The sequence below is a fragment of the Eulemur rufifrons genome, chromosome 2 (genome assembly GCF_041146395.1).
Source record: "Eulemur rufifrons isolate Redbay chromosome 2, OSU_ERuf_1, whole genome shotgun sequence".
Taxonomy (NCBI): Eukaryota; Metazoa; Chordata; class Mammalia; order Primates; family Lemuridae; genus Eulemur; species Eulemur rufifrons.
The window spans coordinates 101051906-101071466 of NC_090984.1; the positions used below are offsets into that span (position 1 = coordinate 101051906).

Here is a 19561-nt window from a genome sequence, read left to right on the forward strand (position 1 = left end):
TCCTGGGAATACTTATTTGGTCTATTAACACCAAGCTCTGTGAAAAGCAACCTCTAAACACAGGACAAGAAAGCTAACATTAACATTCCTCTTCAATTTTTGTGTAAGCTCTGCTGTATGGAAATATACAAACTTCAAACAGCTGCAAAAACAGTCCACGGGAGAAAATCGTTTCTAGCTCAAAATATGAAAAATAGGTGTCCTCGGCCCACAGGCGTCCCGCTCTCCCTCGCACTCACCAATGCAGTCTCCATTCGGGGCCATGTGGAAGCCAGGCTGGCAGCCCAGGACACAGCGGTAGGACCCAGGGCTGTTCTCACACCTCCAGGCCCCACACACGGGGTTTCCGTCGTAGTCCTCACACTCGTCAATATCTGTCCCCAGAGCCACAAGAGGGGACAGAGGTGGCCAGGTCACTGCTCTGGTCCCACCTTGCTGGCATTACAGGGTCATGCCCCACGCCCTCTGGGGTCCTTGATCTGTTCCAAATTACTGTGCTCATCTCAACCCCGGCACATCCGGTTCAGGATAATCACCCCCCACCCAGCGGGGCTGAGCACGTAGGAGGAGAACTGCATGCCATTCAGGAAGCACTTTCTACTTCTCTGCATGTGCAGCCTTCAGCGGAGTGTATGACAGAGCTGTCATCATATCTGTCTCCCTTGCTCAATTTCAAGATTGTCTATAACTGTCTATTTGTCCTAGCAAAAGACATTGAATGTAGCAGGTGTTTAATAAATGTCTATTGAATCAATTTGGCCTTTAGATCGTGTGCTCTGCCAGCACAAAGATTAGGATTGTCTTCACTTTGTCATCCTTGGACAGTCCCGAGCCAGCAAAGCCTCAATAAGTGCACTATCCATGGGATGATGAATCTGCGGCGAGCACCTGCTTCACGGGAGCTGAGGGCCAGGAGGGTGGAGGTGGGCAGGCGTGGGGCAGAGCCCTGTTCCCTCCCCCCGAGCCCTTACCCACACACTCCCCGCTCTCTGGGGAGGGCTGGAAGCCAGTCTCACACACACAGTCGAAGGAGCCCTCGGTGTTGACACAATGGCCTCCCAGACACTGGTCTGTGGCCGCACATTCGTCCACATCTACAATAGAGATGCTGTCAGCAGACCCCACCATCGGTCCCTTCCCGTTAGGGCCCCATGCAGCGTCCTCTGGAGTGGCTCAGGGTAGGAAAGGGTTGGAAGATCTGAAGAAGAGTCCAGAGCTGGAAACCAGAGGCCTGGCTGGGGGGAGGGTCCCTGGGGCAGGGGCCCTGACACTCAGAATTTGGAGAGGGTGCATGGCTGTCGCCAACCTCCTGGAGAGGCCCCCGCACCCCCGTCACTGGCTCCCTGGCATCACTCCTCGCCTCCCATCTTCTTATCCCCTGGTGGGCCCGTGAGCATTTGATTTCAGTACTGGTGTTAAAATGGACTCGGCTCTAGATGTGGCCTCTACCACTCCTTCCCATGCTGGCCTCTCACCCAGGCAGCTGGTGCCCCCCTCTGCGCTGGCAAAGCCGGGCGCACACAGGCAGAAGAAGGACCCGTGGCTGTTGAGGCACTCGCCGTGGGGCGCGCAGTGCTCGTCCCCCATGCACTCGTCCACGTCTGCAGGGAAAAGATGGGCAATGGGTGTCTCCTGGGGATGTCCCCACCTCCCCACACACTCACTGTCCCCCGTCGCCAGTGGGAGAGCTGGCCTACTCACCCTCACACGTGGTGCCATTGGCCAGCTGGAAGCCCCGGGGACAGAGGCACAGGTAGGAGCCTGCCACGTTCTTGCACTCGCCTCCCAGGCAGCTGCTCTGGGGGTCTTCACACTCATCCACATCTGGAGGGCACACAGGGGAGGAAGGCAGCTATTGGCATCACCTCCCAGGACAGGAACCAAGCGGGGGTCTCCAGAGGACCTGTCACCTGCCTGTGGAGACTGGACCCATAGGGGCATCATCCCCTCCTAAAGCAGCCCAGCTGGGAGTGGCACCGGGGAGCTTGGAGGGAGCAGGCTGACTGCGGCCCCGTCCCCTCCCGGCCACCCCAGCAGGCCCCTGCCTCTGGCTGGGCTTCTCCCCTGGCTCTCTACCCCACTGGGGGGCTCTTACCTTCACAGGTGTGGCCCAGGGGGCTAGGCCGGTAGCCGCCATCGCAGTCCTTGCAGGAGAAGGAGCCCACAGTGTTGGTGCAGACCCCCGAGGGGCAGACTCCCGGAAAGGCGCACTCATCTAGGTCTGAGGCAGACAGATGGACAGACAGACAACCTGGGAGGGCTCCCTCCACCTGGTGATGCAGAACCTCACACCTCTGGCCTCCCTCTCTGAGCCCCTGGGGAGGGGCAGGCCCTGGCAACCCCAACGCACCCTCTACACAATGCTCCAGGGGTAGCTCTGCCCTCAGCTTTCCTCTTGTCTCTGAGACTCCCTTTTCCTCTTGTCCTCACCTCTGAACTTGGGGATTATGACAATAGAAGCTCTCCTTGGGGGCCAAGTCCACCTAGAGGGTCCTCTAGCCCAGCCTGGAGGCCCTCAGCATCAGCCCAAAGCTGGGGGCAAATGGAATGTTCTTCAGGAGGTGAGGAGGCCTCCCCAGGTTACCTTCACAGGCAGTACCATCTTCGTTCACCCAGTACCCACTCTCGCAGGCAGAGCAGGCAAAGGAACCCTCGGTGTTGAGGCAGAGGCCTGTGGGGCACGAGGCCCGGCTGGCACACTCATCCACATCTGAAACGGGGCACAGACGTGCCAGAACAGCCAGAGATGGACAGGTGGGCAGGGGCAGGGAGAGGATAGGCTTGGTGGGCGTGGCTGGGGAGGCAGGACTAGGGTGGCTGCGGGGGTGGGGTGCAGAGGGGAAGGAGTGACAGGCTGGACTGCCATGGAGGAAGGGTGCTTAGGCACCTCTGTACCTTGGCAGCCCTTCTCGTCTAAGGTGACCTCATAGCCCTGCTCACAAGAGCATCTGAAGGAGCCTTCCAGGTTGATGCACCTCCCATGGGCACAGACCTCGGGGGTCAGACACTCATTCACGTCTGTGGGAGAGAAGTCCAAGATGGCAGCCGGCCTCCCCTCCTTCATGCAGCTCCCACTGGCAGGCTCAGCGCACCTCAGTTACGAGGCCAGCAAACCAGTCTTCAGAGGGGCCATAGTCCACCCTGGGGGGCCATGAGGCCACGCTCCCTCATCCCACCCATGCAGGGCAGGGTGCCCTTTGCCCCTGAGCTCACTTCAGCCCTGTGTAGTAACACAGCACCCTGCTTATGTCCTAGAAAAGGGGGCCAGGTCCCCCAGCCCTGGAGCTGGTTTGGATCATCTGAGGACACTGGAATGAGGTGTCCGAGACCCTTGACTCACCTCATTGTGGCTCTGAACCTCTCTCGCTTCCTACCTGCCAACCAAACAACCCCTGTTCCCAGCCCAACAGCCAGCTTCAGCGGGTGGGCGGGCCATGTGGAGAGAGGCCAGGCCGTGCCTGGGTGGCCCAGTGGCAGTCTAGAGGGCCTGGGAAACGTCTGCCCTCTCCAGAGCCTCAAAGCGTCCATTCAAAACTCAGTCCCCCCTGGCATTCTGAACCCCGGGCCCTTCTTCCTGAGGGGGCTGAGGAGAAAGAACACTCCTACTCCTGGGTGAGCCCCTTCTGGGGGAAGCAGGGCAACCACCACCCAGGAGGCAGTGCTGCTGGGACATTGCTGTGGAGATGCAGGGGGCAGAACGCCCTCCTCCCGGAGAGCTGCGGAAGGGCCTGCCTGCCGGCTCTCACCACCGCAGTCAGCTCCACTCTGAGACCTTAGGCTCCTCTGTCCACCCCACAGGATCCAGCCACAGAAGCTTCTGGGACTTTGGGTTATAGCTCCAGGACGGATATGGCCAAGGAGCAGAAGAGGCCCCCACCCTAGCTGACTCAGACCAGTAACTGAAGCACACCCCCCTCATGCCCACGCCATCTGGGAACCCAGCCGGACCATCGTGTACAATAGCCTCCGAGCCACTTCCCTCTGCCCACCTCTTTCCCTCCCTGTGTGGGCTCCACCAGCGGTCCCAAGGCTGAACGGCCCTCCCAGTGCCTTGGCAAGCAGCCCTCACCTACGCAGCTCCCGCTCTGGCCCCTGTAGCCCTCCTCACAGGCCAGGCAAGTGTAGGAGCCAGGGGAGTTGACGCATCTCCCGTCAGGACAGGTGCCAGGGTGACGGCATTCGTCAATATCTGTAAAACAACAGCCCCTCCCTTGGTCATCCCTGGGAACCACAGCACGTGGGTAGGTCTGTGACAAATCCTTGACCCTGCCCTTGGTTGAGGAGAGAGATGTCAGTTTCTGTACAGATGAAAACTAGGAAAAAATGAGAGTTGCCCTGTGTCCCCAACTCTACCTCCCACCCATTGTCCTGGACAAAAGGAGGAGATGGAAGAACTTAAAAATTAGACGGGGAGACTCCCAGGGTGGGTGCAAAAGGCTGTAGTTACCACGAGCTGTGGGAGGATCAGAGAGCTCAACTTTGTGAGCTGGACTCTTTGGGATGGGCCTTCGTATCTCCCTGGGGGAACCACTAATCCTTTGTAAGCAGAGACCATTACCGGAACTGGACGTGCTCGGCACAGGAACCGGCTGGACTGTTGCCAGGGGCCCCAGAATAGATCCCCAGGGGCCAGTCAAGGCAGAATGGGCTTCCCTGCACCAGGAAATGAGGTCCAAGGACGAGCCCCCCAGACTAGTCCTGAGGCTGAGAGCAGACCGAAGGGTGAAGGCCAGCAAGGCTTCTCTGCTGGAGAGGTGTCATACGTTTGTTCCAGCCAAGAACCAGGCAGGGCTTGTGGCACCTACTCTGGTGAGACTCAGGAAAGTCAGCCAGAAAGGTTGAGGCTGGACACCAACAGGACAGACAGGGAATGAGGGGACCCACGGAGGGAGAGTGACAACAGGAGAAGGAAGGAGATATTTCCCCCAGGAGCTGAGGGGAGGGCTCTTCCCCATGTAACCTGGCATGTCAGGGAGTCCATCACCAAGGTACCCAGGGACCTGGACCGAGTTAGGGAGGTCATATCACAGGGCATCAACTCGCTCAGAACTGCAGGAGGACATTATGTTCCTCCGGCCCAACGTTGCGACTCCTGGTCACTCTTCATGACAGACAGCTTGGCCAAGCTCCAGGGGAAACGGGAGGATTTATTCTTCCTAAATGGGTAGTGGTCATTCTCCTAAAAGAGGTCCACCAGCTTATGCAGATTCAGAGGCCCTACTGCCCGGCAAGAAGACCTACCCGGCACCCATGGAGGAAATGTAGGAGCCAGGCCAAGGGTCAGAGAGATCACAGGCTTTCTGCAAGGGGACCAAAGCCAGCAGCTATCATTGCAGAAAAGGACTTGGACCCTACAGTGGAGGGTGAAAACGGGTCCTCTCTGAAGTTGTCTGGTCTCCAGAAGTCAGGATGCATCAAAGCCCTCTGCCCCAGAGGACTGGGATCCTCTCAAGCCTGAAGCTTCACTCTGAGGGACCAGAAGAGGGAGATACGCCCACAGGGCAGGTGGCTATCTGGAAGGAAATGCCCCCAACTCCTAGGTAATCTTGGGGACACTGAGATAAGGCTCATCTCTGGAAAGAGGGCAACCACAAGCCCCTAGTTGGGTTGTAGTGATACCAGGCTAAGTTATTCTAAGGGTTTTGGTTAAGACAGAGCTGGAGAGAAGGATCTAAGATGAACAACTTTTATGACCCGGGAGAGAGCAGACAGCACCATGGCTGACTGGCCTTGGCTGAGATGCCTGGAGGAGGATGGGCAAAGCCCTTGGGAGTGACAAGCAAGCCCTGCTTCAGGATGCCTGGCTTTAGGGAAGAGGAAGAGATTGAGGCAAGGATCTTCCTAAATCCCTGCCAAGAAGAAATGAAGTTTTTGCACGTCTCCCACAGGGATCAGGCAATGCAGGGAGGAGATTAGGTTTCCCAGGAGCAAAGGGCCCTGAGGTCTGCCTGCCCCAAGCGTGCTGGGCACATTTTGGAGGTGATGTGTGAAGTGTCTTAATGCTGGGCACTTAGGAGACTTGTGGTGCTCACTAATGTTGTCCATGAACTAACTATTCCAGCTCTTCACTTTCTGGGCCATGGTAGGCTTGTGCCTCCTAGTCCCTTGTGGTTAGGTGGGGCCATGAGACTAGTGCTGGCCGGTGAGCTGTGAGTGGATATGGCATATGTAATTTATGAACCAAACCATTTAATAGTGTGCAGCCCCCCAGGGTGCTCTTTCATTTTCCCATGGAGACTGGCCACATTCCAGATACTGGCTACTCCTTTAGCCTACGTCTCAAGAGAGGAAACACGGACAGAGCCCCCGGCTGGCCCAAGATGGCCACGTGGCATTGATGAGATGGAGACTTGGCTTCATTCTACATCACTAAGTCGGGGCTGTTTGTTAACGCAGCATAACCTAGTTTATCCTGGCACACTGCTGGCTTCTTCCTTCCTCAGACCAGAGCCCCAGCCAGGGAGGGGCAGCCGTGTCTCCACTTGAGCCAGGGAACGGCTCTCCTGAGTGGAAGTGGACACAACTGAGCCATTAGCCACACCAACCCAAAGGAGCCAGATGAAGATTCTGAATGGTTGATTTTGTCCCCAGATATCCTGAGGCTGTTCCATCAACCTCTTGGTGCCTGGACTGGAGCCAGTCCCCAGGTGCAGATGTTTCTAACTAGTGTAGGGGTTGGATGTTAATCTAAGATGATGGTGTGTCTGGTGGGTTTTAATACTCTGGTCACTGGGGGCAGGAGCTATCTGTCTTATTTATTGCTCTGTGCCCAGCCTGTGGCTGACACGTGGCTGGCACTCAACAAATGTTAGCTGACCCAAGAATGGGACGATGTGCCTCCAGCTTCACGTATCATCTTCTTGGTATCAGGCTGCTGAAGAGACCCCAAAGGACCCATGGAAACCGTCACTTGCAGGACCAGCTTGACTGGGAGGATCCCGGAGCTTCTCCTACCAGGGGTCAGCCCTTGAATGAGTAAATGCAAAGCCACCCACCTCTGTTCCTTGTGGGAGCATGGGGCGGGGGTGGGGAAGGCACTCAGGCAGGGGCCAGAAGCTCAGGTGACCTTGGATATGGGTGGGGCACAGCAAAGGCCCTGTTCCCTCTGTCTGTGGGAACCGGGAGTCCTGGTACGACGGAAATGCCATGGAGACCATTGGATGGGCTGCTGGCCAGACCACTGAGTCTTTCACCAGAGACTTTGAGTTTCAGTGGAGAGAGTGGTTTTTCAGTTGGAGAAAGAAGAAAGAAGGAGAGGAAATTGACTGGGCTTGCAGGGTGATGGGCCGGGTTTGTGGTTACTGATGGAAACCTGGAGAAGTGTGCAGGCTACATCATTCTTTCTTTCAACAGACTCAGAGTGTCTGCCCTGGGCCAGGAACTCAGCCTGACCTCCTAGATGAGGTGTGTGTCTAGAATTTTTCCCTGGGAAGGGAAGAGGACGATCCAGAGGAGTGGGCCGGGGTGTGAGGGGAGTGTGAACGTGAAAAAGAACGGCTCTCTGATAGTAACATTTCCCCCTAGTTACCGAGGGTCCGTGTGTGCCAGAGACGGGGCCGAGCACTTTGCGTATATTAGCTTATTCCGTCCTCACAAGAATCTCTGAGATGGGCACTATGGTTTCCATTTTCAGACACTGAGACAAGAGCCAAACCCAGGCCTGTCTGTGCCAGAGCCTGTGCCCTGAACACGGACTGGTTAATATAAATCTGATGTTTTCAATGTTCTGGTATTTTCTTGGTTCATTTCCTTTAGTCTTGCTTTTCTTTTTAATCAAGTTAAATGTCAAATTCATAATGCTGTTGTGGTGCTTAAACGAGGTGATCTGTCAAGGACCCAGCACAGCCACCAGGTATCTGTCAAATGGTGGGCGCCTGCACTCTCCATCCTCCTGGGAGATGCCAGGCTGTCCTGTGCCCACCATGCTATGAAGACAAAGAGGGTGGGTTCTGGCATTGGTCACGTGTAGGCCTGAGTTTTAAAGGGGAAGAACATGAAGGAAGCACTGAGAGGAGAAGGGGACACACTGGGGTGGGGGCAGAGTTGTCTGTCCTGCACCTGCAGCCCTTCTCCCCTGTGCTAAGACCATCTAGGACTCTGGACTTTGCTCCCATGGTAGTGGCATTGGGAGAGGGACTGTCCCTTCACAAGGTACATGAGCTCCTCCCTCACTTCCAGGACCATCTGAAACCAGGCAAGTCCTGGCCAGGGAAACCTGGAGGCTGGGAGGAGTCTGAGCCTAAGCCCAACCCAGGGCAGAGTTTTTACAGAGAGCCTTAATTTACCCTCATTTATTCCTGTCTCAGCCAGACTCAAGAGCACAGGATGTAGGCCTCCTGCAAGCCTATGACTTCCCAGCCTGTCAGGGTGGTGATGGTGGCAAAGCCACCAGGAGGTTTTCAGAACTGGCATGAGAGTTCCAGGCTCAAGCCAGCAGGGAGGGTCTGTGAGGACACCAGTTAGCAATGTCACAGTGCCTTTGGCTGTATCTGGGAAAGGGACAAGGATCTGGGATCTCACATTCCTTCCTCCCTTCATTCGTTCAACTAGCACTGTTGGGTGCTTGTCAGGTGTGCATGCCTGTGTTGTCTAAGGCTATGGTCCAGCCTCAGGGGCTGTGAGTCTAACAAGCTTCAGCAAGAAGGCCAAGACTCCCAGACAGACTGACTCTTCCTCTGCCACATGAGAAGAGCACATTTTTCAAGGTAAGAGGGCAGGAGTATACAGGGGAGATGTTCCCAAGGTATCATGTAGTCAACGGTATTTGTGCTCCCCCACTGCAGGGGGCAGACAGGATGCCAAATTTCATTGAGGGGATGGGAGGGCTCAGGAATTTGTACGCATGTCTCTCTCCATAGGGTGGGCTCAAAGGGAAGTTGGTGGTGGGCAGTGCATGGGCAGGGCCCAGGAGATGTTGGGGTGCAGGCTGCCTCCCTTCTTCCCATTCCTTACCTTGGCATTGTCCTTGTCTGACCATGATGTAGCCCTGATCACATTCGCAGTGGTACGAGCCCTCCGTGTTGGTGCACTGCCCCCCACTGCACACTCCTGGCTGCTTACACTCGTCTACATCTGTGAACACACAGAAAAGCCTCGAGTCACAGCCGGCCCTGGAGGGGGTCCTGGGGCATTCTTTCAGTAGCCGAGGACAAGAGCACCCATGCTGAGGCCCAGGCAGGAAAGGCGTCCTTCCTGCAGCCACATTGGCTGGACGGGCTCTCAGCCAGGTGTGGGACTGGTCTAGCTCAGTCCTCTGATAAACCCTGAGTGCCTTTCTTCCAGAGAGGCAACTCTGGAGCTCATGGGGGGCCTCTCAGTGTCTCCTCACCCCGATGCAAGGGCTGGTCTTGAGGCCAGGTGGCAGTCCATACGGCATGGTCTGCGTGTTAGAGTAGGAGACCAGGAGAAGGGGTTGAGCCCAGATGCAGGGGCTTGCAGAGTGGAGGCAGGTGTTAAGTAAACAACCCTCAGGCAGAAGCTAACTAGAGGGGCTGATAATTTCAGACAATAACTGGCTGCAACCAGCTTGTCAGCTGTCTCCGCCACCTGACATGCACTTTGGCTAATTACAATATCATTTACTTTGTGGTTTTAAAATTTCTCTACCCTTGAAATCACCATGACAGTTCTGAGACAACGATATAAAGTATGAAAATGGGAGGGAACCCAATTCTAGGAATTCCTACTCAAATTCTTAGTAAAAGCCAACCCCTTGGTTGTGAATATTCATTCCCTCAATTAGTAAGACTTCAGAAGACTGAAAACCACTTCATCCCGGGCAGCTGCTCTCTTTCGAGCCTACCCACTCTCCCCGCTCAGAGTGTACTTTCACTTACAATAAAAAGCTGTTGCTTGCTTGGCTTTACGTCGTGCTCTCCTGAAATTCTTTTCCTGATGATCACCAAAAACTTGGAAAAACCTCCAGTTGGAGGCTGCAGACATGAGGAGGCCAGGAAAGTCCCCACCTGGCCCCAATACATCCTACTTGGGCTGTTCTTAGAGTTCTTCTTAAGGACCTCCTCAAAGGTTAGGAGTTAAGCAGCCAGTGAGAAAGAGCACTTTAGGCAGCCCTGGATTTTCAGGGTGTGGTTTATATCATCGTTCCAAAGCATACTGGTGCCCCATGGTGGCTCTAAAGCCCAACGTTGGCCATGCCACTCTCCTGCTTAATCCCTATCAGGGCTCCCCACCACCTCCAGTCCTGCTTGCAGCCTGGCTCATGGAGCCCTTGCCACCTGGGCCCAGCCTTGCTGTATTTGCTGCTTTGCATGTGCCTCTTGGAATAGCCTCGCTATAGCAGATTTCACTGGTCCAACCTCCAAGACTTTGTTCACACAAATGCCTCTACTTGGAATGTCTCTCCTCACCTTGATGGCCACCAGATTTCCTACTCCCATTTCAAGGGCTGCTTTAATGTATCAACTCTGGGTCCTGCGGCCACTCCCCACTCCCTGCCCCACAGTCAAATTAATCGGAGGCCTCACCTTTGAGGCCCCCACCAAGCCGGGACTGGCTGAAACACTTCACAGAGTCCTTGTGCAGATTAAATGAGATAATCCAGGTGATGAGTTTAGCACTGTGCTTGCCTGGCACCAGGTAAACACCAAAGAAATGTTAGCTATTATTATTATTCTAGCTTTAAACCTAGCCCATAAAATCAACGCTGCTCAGCCTGGCATGTAGGATCTTTCATGACCTGGCCCGGGCCTGCTTCTCGCACCTCATTTCCTGCCTCCCACACTGCTCCTCACCTCGGCCACACAGGACCTGCTTCTGAGCTGCTGCCTATGCTGTTCCCTTGCCCGGAGTGGCTTCCTAACCACCAGCATGACTTTTTCCCACTCGTCTCTCCATGAGGCTGACCTCGCCCCTCCAACCCAGGTGCCCCCTCCAAGGTTCCCTAGAGCCCAGACCTTAGCGTGACTGTCCATTCACTCCCATGCTTCTCCCTCGCTGCTGGGAACATGCCTCGTTATCCCAGTGTCTCTGGTGCCCATCACAGAACCCCAATAAGTGCTTATCAAAGGAATCGAATAACAATCATTTGTTCATGGACGGTGTATTCATCTGAGCACTACGTCGTAAAACTCCCATCCATGGCAGAGTCACTGGCAAAGGTGCAAAACGCACACTCCTAGGCCTCCAGTGATTCTGGCCCAGCAGTGCTGGGCAGGCCCAGGAGCCTGCATTGTTATAACTCCTCAGGCGATTCTGAAAGAACTGATGCTCGCTTGGAGAAGATCTAATCCCAGTGGAAGGGAAAGGGAACTCATGGGCAGAGCCATGTGTGGGAACTTGGTGAAGAGCTCATTAACCTGCGGGGCCAGGACGACTGCCTGATAGATGGCGCTGGGAAAACTGACTCATTCTATGGAGAAAAATGGAAACGGAAATGGAAAAAACTGGGTTCTTAACCTCCATGCAAAGATGAATTCCAGATGGATTAAAGTATACCATAAAAGGCAAAACTATAACCTTAACATAAGAAAGTATAGGGGAATATCTCTGTGACTTAAGGGTAGGGAGGGACTTCTTAAATAAAGCCCCCAAAACGTAAAACATAAGGCTAAAAAGTGAATTTCATCACATCAAAATTAAGGATTTCTGTTCAAAGAAGGACATGTGGATAAGGTTAATGGAAAGAGGACAAAATGGGAGAGGTGCAACCTAAACCCACCCTAGTACCTGGAATATATAAGGGACCCCTAAGAAGCCACATGACAAAACAGCAGCCACCATTGGGAAACTGAGCAAAAGACAGGAACAAGCAATTTACAGACGAGGAAACCCACAGGCTAATGCACAAAGGGACACTTGCACTTACTAGTAAATATTTACTTAGATATTTAGTATGTAAATTTTTTACATTTATATTAATTCATATAATATAACTATATAAATTATTTAAATAACTCAAAAACAAATATTAAATCATTGAAATAAGAAGATATCACATTATGAGACCGGCAGACTTTAGAAAGTGGGTGCTATCCTGGATAAGTCCTCTTCAAGTGGCAGCCAAGCCCCACGGGGAGCGGCACTTACAGCTGACCTCCCGGTCACCCAGGCTGGCACGTGGCAGAACCCCTTGTTTGGGCCAGTCCTGGCAAAACCATTCCCTGCGGCAGCCACTGCTCATCCTGGCCCAGCTCCCCGGCCTAGGTCTGCAAAGAGCAGTCCCTCTGGCCACAATACCCACCTAGGCAGCTGGAGTCTGGAGAAGTCCCCTGCCCTTAGCGTCTCCCCTGGCTCCTCTTGCCTGCTTTGAGCACTGCCGCCTGAGTCATCTCCCTGAAAGCCAGCTGACCGAATGACCACCCTTCAGCTCACAAACCCCTACTGGCTGCCACAGCCTGTGGGACGGAATCCAAGCACTTCAGCCTGGCACTAGAGACACTTCACAAACTGGCCTCGATTCCTGCTACTTTCTCCAGGTACCCCTGCTCCAGCCATACTCAATCTGTTGTTATTCCCAGAGCATGCCAGGCCTGTTCACCACTTGGGTCTCTGCAGAAATGGTTCTCATTCCCTGGAATATCCTCTGTTCCCTCCATTCCCAGTCATGTGCTGTCCAACACCCCACGGTAAGGGAATGTGTCATTGGAAGCAAACCATGCACTGGAACCAGAGTGATTTGATTCTCTTCCCAGCTCTGCCACCACGAGGTGTGAGTCCCTGGGTATTTCACTTCATCTCTCTGAGCCCGTTTGCTCAACCACAAAATGGGGATAAGCATTTCTATTGCATGGAGTTGCGATGATGAGCTTCATATGCTAAAGTGCTCGGGACAGGGCTGGCATATAATAAGTGCTCATTAAATGGTAACTGTTATTATTCAGCCACAGCTCAAGCACCCTCCTCAGGGAAACCTTCCCAGCTTCTCTCACACACAACCAGTTGTTTCCTCATCTGGATCCTACAGTGTTGCTGCTCAAGCCTCATTCATCTCACACCCTCAGAGCCTGGCACAGTGCCTGGCACATAGGTGCTCAATGCTTGAGTGCTCAGTGAATGATGTGCACAATTTTCCCACTCTTCCATTAAGTCAGGTGGCCTGTCTCCCCGCGTTTCTTCCCCCTATAATCAAGTGAGGACCTGGATAGCTTTGGTTTCTGCAGACCAGATCATTAGGGGATTAGAACCCAAGGGGACCCTGACAGTGGGAAGACACAGAGCTTCCCTGGCCTCCCTGGAGGGCCTGTGAGTGCCTGGTGGGCTGCCCTGGCCAGAACCAGCACTGTGAGCCCCAAGAACAGGCGGAGCCATTCTCCAGGAGAAGGATTTCCAACTGGGTTATGAATCTCAAGGCACAGCTTGGAAAGCGCCGCACTGTACTCTTTGTGAACTTACTCATAAAAATATATGTGGAGTGCTCTGTATGATGAAAGGGTTTGCATTGGAAGCATGTTTATGAAGGGTCCCCTAGCAGTGGGCCAGGCCTTCCCAGGGAAGTTCAAAGCCTTGTAGGTGTCTCTAAGCAGCTGGGGACCTGTGCTCCTCTCCCAAAGGCACACCTACTAGCCAGCCTGCTAATAGCCTCAGCTCATCCTCATGGGTCACCCTCCTTCCCCCAAATAAAAGCAGCCACTTGTCACTTAGAGTTTGGGGACCAGGCTCTCAGTCCCCATCTCCAGCCATGTCCCCCAGTCCCCTCACGCTCTTGGCTCCAGCCACAATTCCTTGGGGCCTTTGCAAATGTTGCTGTCCTTTGTATGTCTATCCCTCCTTTGTTCCTGGCACAGGGTCAGGCTCCTCCCAAGCCCAGGCCAAAGTCTGGGTCTCTCTTCCCACAGCTCTCGCATTCCCGTTCTGCGGCACTGTGGCTGGGGGCTGAGAATGCCTGGTTCCTCTTCCAGCCCCAGGAGACTGTGGGGCCCAGCCAGGATGCATTCTCCTGTGCCCATCCCAGGGCCAGGCAGGCATGGCTTACCTTGGCACTCCTGCGTGGCCCCTGAGGTGGCCAGCGTGTAGCCAGGGTAGCAGAAGCAGGAGTAGGAGCCCACACGGTTGACACAGCGCCCTTTTCCCTTGCAGGGGTCCCTCAGACACTCGTTGTCATCTGACCAGAGGAAGGCAGGGAGGGAGGTCAGGGAGGCCAGCAGGGCCTTTCTCCTGGGCACCTGCCAGCAACTGCCCACACTAGGGGCTGGGTAGGGGATGGTGCTGTGTGGCAAGGAAGGGGTGAGGGAGCAGAGGAGGCCAGGGAGACGAAAATCTCTAAGGCTAGAAGCCACAAAGTCAGCCCATCGGGCCCACTCCGGCACTCAGGGCCTGGGTGACTTCCAGCACCTCCTCCCTGTTCCTGGTCCCTTTCCCCCAGTGGCCCAGTCATCACTTCCTTTCTACTTCAAAACCACAGTGGATGTTTCTCCTTTGTATAAAAATATTGAGTGGGGAGGAATGAGGCCCACACTTGATTTATCTTGGCCCCAAACCTCTCCCCCAGGGATGGCCCTGGCGGAGACATTTTCAACTGGGGCAGATCTTGGTCCATTCTGCAGGCAGCAAAATGGCCACGTTGAGGGGTGGGCTGATCTCAGAGCGAAGGGCTGCCAGGCACTGGTCAGGGTGCCGTGAGGTGGTTTCCTACCCTCCCAGAGTCCTGGAGACTCATCGAATGGGGCTCAGAGAGACTGGCCTTCCCCTGAAGGTCAAGGTTAGCTTTGTCCACAGTGACTAGTCATGCTCCTCCTAAACGTTATCAACCACCCAACACTGCTTGGATCTTCTACTGCCTGGGACTTTTGGCTCAGTTCTCCAGCTCCTGCCCCCATCCACCCCAGCCACCAAGCAAGCCCAGGAGGCCCAAGTGAATACCTGTGCAGTAGGCCTGGCTGGGGTGCAGCCGGTAGCCAGGGCCGCAGATACATCTGTATCCATCTGGGAGGTTCACGCAGGTTCCAGGGCCACAGATGTTGGCGGCTCCAGCAGCACATCTATCAATGCCTGTGGGAGACAGAGCCAAGCAGAGGTCGTGGCAGGGATGAAGGCAGTGGAGTGGGGTAGGGTGTGCAGGGGCCAGGGTACAGGGGTCTCGGGAGACCAACTTTAGCCAGGCCCTCCCATATCCATGCACAGCATGGCCTCATGTGAGACTCCATCTGGGGCCCTGAGCCCTACCCAGGGTGGGGCTCTCAGGAGTGCATCCCCCAGCCAAGACCTAACAGGTTCTAGGAACTGTATATCCAGTAGGCAGCCTCCCTGCTGAGGCCTCCAGCCTGGCCTCACTCTGAACATGGGCCTGGCCCCACCCTGTGCCCAGTGCCCCTGCCTGCAACTCCTGCCAGGATCCCCGGGACAGAGAACAGAGCTGGGGAGGAGGGTGCAGGGGAAAAAGAGAGAGGGGGGGCTGGGGCCCACTGAGCAGGGCCTTGAATTCCACATTGCGACTGGCCTGTAAGCAAGGGGGTCACAGAAGGTGGGGGTGGATTGGAGCTGTCTCAGAAAGGCCACCCAGGCAGAAAGACAATGGATAAACTGTGTGGGAGGGACACAGACCCCTAGAACCTGTCGAAATAATTTAATGAGGGTCTGCCTTAGGTGGTGGCAATGGGGTGAAGAGTGGGGGGACAGGCACTAAATTGAGAAACAGTTTGGAGGCAGACTCACCGGGACCCAGTTGGCCACGTAGGTGGCAGAGACTCTAGCTTTTTGAATTGTATCCTTAATACTAGAAAATTACCTGACATTTAGAACATGCTGAATGAACGAACGAATGAATGGATGGATGGATGAATAAATGATGCTTTTAGCCTCTGTGTCTGCCCCGAGGTCTTAGCCTGAAGCCCACACACCCAGGGCTCCCTACCCACCCCTGCAGCTCTGAGAGAATCCTGAAGACCCACGGGAATGGGTTGGGAAGAGGCCTGTGTGGGTACACGGTGGGGCTTAGCAGCACTGGCTGGATTGGACAGAACTGAATGTGCACACCGGCCTGTGTGCAGGGCTGCCCTCTCCCGTGGCCTGGCTCCCAGTCTGTGTCAGCACCCCCCACCCTCACCTCCCACTCAAGGTGACTTGGCTCTGTGGAGCTCAGTGGTGAGGTTAAGAGAGCAGTGAGCCCCCGGAGAGGGCACACGTGCACCGGGAGCAGCAGCGACGACAGCACCAGCCTTGCTTCTCCGGAACCAAGTCCCCAGACAATGAGCCTTTAAGGAGGGTACATTCCAGAACAAGGTGGATTTGCCAGGGATCTCCCCCACGCCTGCCCCCTTCCCCCACGATTGCAGCTGACCAGAGGGAGAGGAATGCAGGCTCAGGGAAACAACCTTGAGAAACAGAACCGTGTTCCTTCCCGAAAGTCAGCCCTCCCCGTGGGCAGGAGGCTGCTTGCTGCCAGGCTACTCCGCTGACTCAGGGTAAACAGCCTGGAAGAGCCGGACTCAGAGGCTCTCACTCCATGTGCTCCCTTCCTGGAGAGCACGCCCTGTATTCTCCTGGAAGACCCCTGGCTTCCCCGGAGGCCTCCGTGTAGGACCCTCTGCAAAGCGTCCCTTCGCTTCCCCTCCCTGGGCTTGAGCAGTGCTCCAGACAGGGCTCCTGTTTTCACTGGGGAGACCTGGTGCTCTTCATAGGAGGAGACCAGGGCGCAGAGCCTAGGAGGTGATCTGGTTGGAGAGGTGAGGGAGGGGTTCCACTCATGCTCCTGCCCTGGAGTCAGCTCTGGACAGCCAAACCTGACAAGGGAGGGTGCAGAGAGCCCTTAAGGGCCGGCTGCAACTACCTGGGGGGCTCGGGGTCACCAGCACATTGGTGGAGGGGGTCACTTGCTCTTCTTCCTGGATCTCTGGAGTCCCCTGTTCAGGCAGTGGTGGCGTTGGTCTTCCTATGGCATCCCCTGCGGAGGGGAGAGGGGAGGAGGTGAGCCCACAGCCCCTTGGCTGGCAGTGACCCTTCCCTCCTCCCTGGTGTTGACTCCCAAGAACAAGTTGGGGAGCTTAGGCTGGGTCACCCCTGCACTTCCTAGTCTCTTGAAATTTGACCTGGCCCCGCGTTGTTAGAGAGTCTGAGATCTCTCAGGGCCTTGGAGCACATCCAGTCTAATCTGCCATTTCACAGGAGAGGAGACTGAGTCTCGCAGAAGTGGCCGCTTGCCCAGGGCCAGCCAGCTTGCTGGGGGCAGAGCTGGAGCCCAGGTCTCCTGATTCCCACTTCAGCATTCTCTCCCCTCTGTTTGCAAAGCGTGTCACAGACTGCGAAGCTCCGCCACAACAATCAACCTCTTATTTGCCTTGAGAGGCAGCAAGACGGGTATCGGTGTCCATTTTATGGTGGGAGAAGCAGAAGCTCAGCCTTCAGATTTCTGAACCCAACACTGCTGACTGGCAAGCTGGGCTCTGCAGAGCCCTAACAGTTTTGGGTGACAGAGCTCTAGGGACCCAACCAGCCGCCTGTTTCAGCAAGTGCTTCCTCTTTGGTCTGATGTACGTGCCAGGTGGCACCATGACATTCAGAAAGAGTTCTGCGGCTAGGAAACTATTTCCAAGGCATCCCAGGGTCTCTCACTGACCTTCCTGCACTGGAGGTGTGAGCCTTCACGTGCCGTGCCGTTCATGACGTCCTCTGAACGGGCCAGCTCACGTATAGCAACTCCACTACTAGATTAAGGTCATCCTCCCTCCTCTTTCCCCAGGGAGCTGCTAGGAGGAGGGACTCACCTGGGACCCCGGCAGGTGCATGGGTGACACTGGGGGTGACCTGCACAGAAACAGGGGGTCACTTTTGGCTCCTCTGTCACCCCTGTAATGTGCTTCCTTCCACCACACTCCCCCCGACCTCCAGGCTTCCTGTCCAACTCGCTCATTCACTTTTTCATTCATTCCAGGTATTGATGAGTTCTTACTGTATGCCGGGCACTCTGCTAGGCACTTTACATCCACTGTCTTAATCTTCTCAACTAGCTCACCGTGGTAGGTTGAAATGATTAAATCAGCCCGTGTCTGCACTGTGCCAGCCCAATGCTGGGCCTATGGCGGAAATCAGCACGTATGGTACCAAGGATGCAATCCCATGTCTCAGAGTAGCCAAAGCTCCAGAAGGTAACTAAAGTGCCCCGGGCCACAGGGCCAGGACCCAGGGCCACACCTGTGTCCCTCAACACAGCCCGCAGATGGAGGTAGTGAAGAGGTGGAGAACAGGAGGAGAGAAAGGGCAGAGGATGAAAGAGGCCCCGGAGCATGGCTGGGTCTGTAAGGACACGGGATTAGAACTTTGGCCCAGGAGGACGGCACGTGGTGCTCCAGAGAGAGAACAAGCCCGCTGGGGAAACCGTATTTGGGGACAGCCAGGTACTCAGGTTAGAGGGGCAGGAGACGGGGCAGGGGGACTGGCAGATGGTGAAGGAAGCAGCAGATGCAGTCTTCCGGAATGCTTTTCTAGGAGGACACCCAGTTCCTCACAGGGGAATTCTGGGCACAGAGAAAGGAGTCAGATGCCCCTTTCTCAGTGACGTGGTTTGAGGCTATTCCCAGCTGTGCCTCTACTTCCCCATATGCCACTCACAGAGGAGGCCTTGACGTTTAACCTAAACTGGCTCAGAAAGTGCCAGATCCGGAATGAACTGAAACAAACTCTAAACCCCATCTGTAGTGTTAAAGCTTGAGTGACAGCCAGGACTAACAGGACATGTTCCTACTTCCTTTCCGAAGGGGCTCAGCCCATCCCAAACAGAAAGCTTGGAGCGGCTGCTCCATAAACACTTGTTTTAACTACTTCCTCTAGGGTAAAACTGGGTCTTTGGCTCTACCCTCCCAGTTTGTCGTCTCTCCAAGTACAATCTGACAGATACTCATCTTTCTCCCCTTCCCTCTTCATGGGGCACTGCCCTGGGGCCTCAGTGGCTACCAGGTCCCGCTCTCTGCCACCCTTGCCCAGCTCCCTAAAGGGAGGACTCACCTGGCCAGCCTGAGAGTCACCTGGGAAGGGAAAGGTGACAGCGTGAGCTCAGGGAGGAGGGTCTGGCTGCCTTCTCCCCTCCACCCATGGCCTGGGCAGCTCCACAGTCTGCATCCCTCCGACTGTGTCCCCAGCAGGGTCAGCAGCAGTGACAGCATGGACTCTTCTTACCTGTCTCTGCCCCATCACCCCCCTGTGGGGACTGGCCACCACAGAATCCCAGTCTGGAGGGCCCGAAGGTAGCTCAGCTCGGCCTCTTGCTTGGTGAGAGGAAACCCCTGCTTTCCTTTAAGGCCTGAAGTGACAGGAGTCCCACCCTCTCCCCGGCCAGTCCACCCTATCGGTCCTGTAGCCCACCTCCTTGCACGGCAGCCTCCTCCCCCGACACCTCCCAGCCACACTGAGTCACTTAGCCCCCTGCCCCGGGCTACAGACCAGGGGAATAGTTCCAGGAATGGGTGGAGATGCTCCTGGCTTGGCCAGTGTCCAGTGTCCATGACAACTGGGGCTCTCTCCCCACTTCCTGTCTATGCCAGATTCCTGGAGCAATTTTAGGAATCACATGGTTTGCCTGGCCCTGATACACCCCAGGCCTCCTGCATGCAGTGTTACCAGTAACTGGGTCATGACTTTGCCACCGTTTTCCAAGGCACCTGCCAGGAGAGCC

General features: G+C 55.3%; 1 protein-coding gene across 1 annotated transcript in view; it reads right to left on the bottom strand.

Moving 5' to 3' along the window:
- The window catches only part of LTBP2 (latent transforming growth factor beta binding protein 2), a 94112-nt gene that overhangs the window by 6350 nt on the left and 68201 nt on the right, over positions 1–19561 (bottom strand). The window contains exons 15-28 of the mRNA XM_069465118.1: positions 18895–18914; positions 17658–17697; positions 16724–16837; positions 14818–14946; positions 13931–14059; positions 8953–9072; positions 4070–4189; positions 2896–3018; positions 2585–2710; positions 2096–2221; positions 1702–1824; positions 1476–1601; positions 972–1094; positions 240–374 (exon numbers count right to left, since the gene is read on the bottom strand). Of these exons, the coding sequence (XP_069321219.1) occupies positions 240–374; positions 972–1094; positions 1476–1601; positions 1702–1824; positions 2096–2221; positions 2585–2710; positions 2896–3018; positions 4070–4189; positions 8953–9072; positions 13931–14059; positions 14818–14946; positions 16724–16837; positions 17658–17697; positions 18895–18914 (1554 nt within the window). The remainder of the gene's footprint in view (positions 1–239; positions 375–971; positions 1095–1475; positions 1602–1701; positions 1825–2095; positions 2222–2584; positions 2711–2895; positions 3019–4069; positions 4190–8952; positions 9073–13930; positions 14060–14817; positions 14947–16723; positions 16838–17657; positions 17698–18894; positions 18915–19561) is intronic.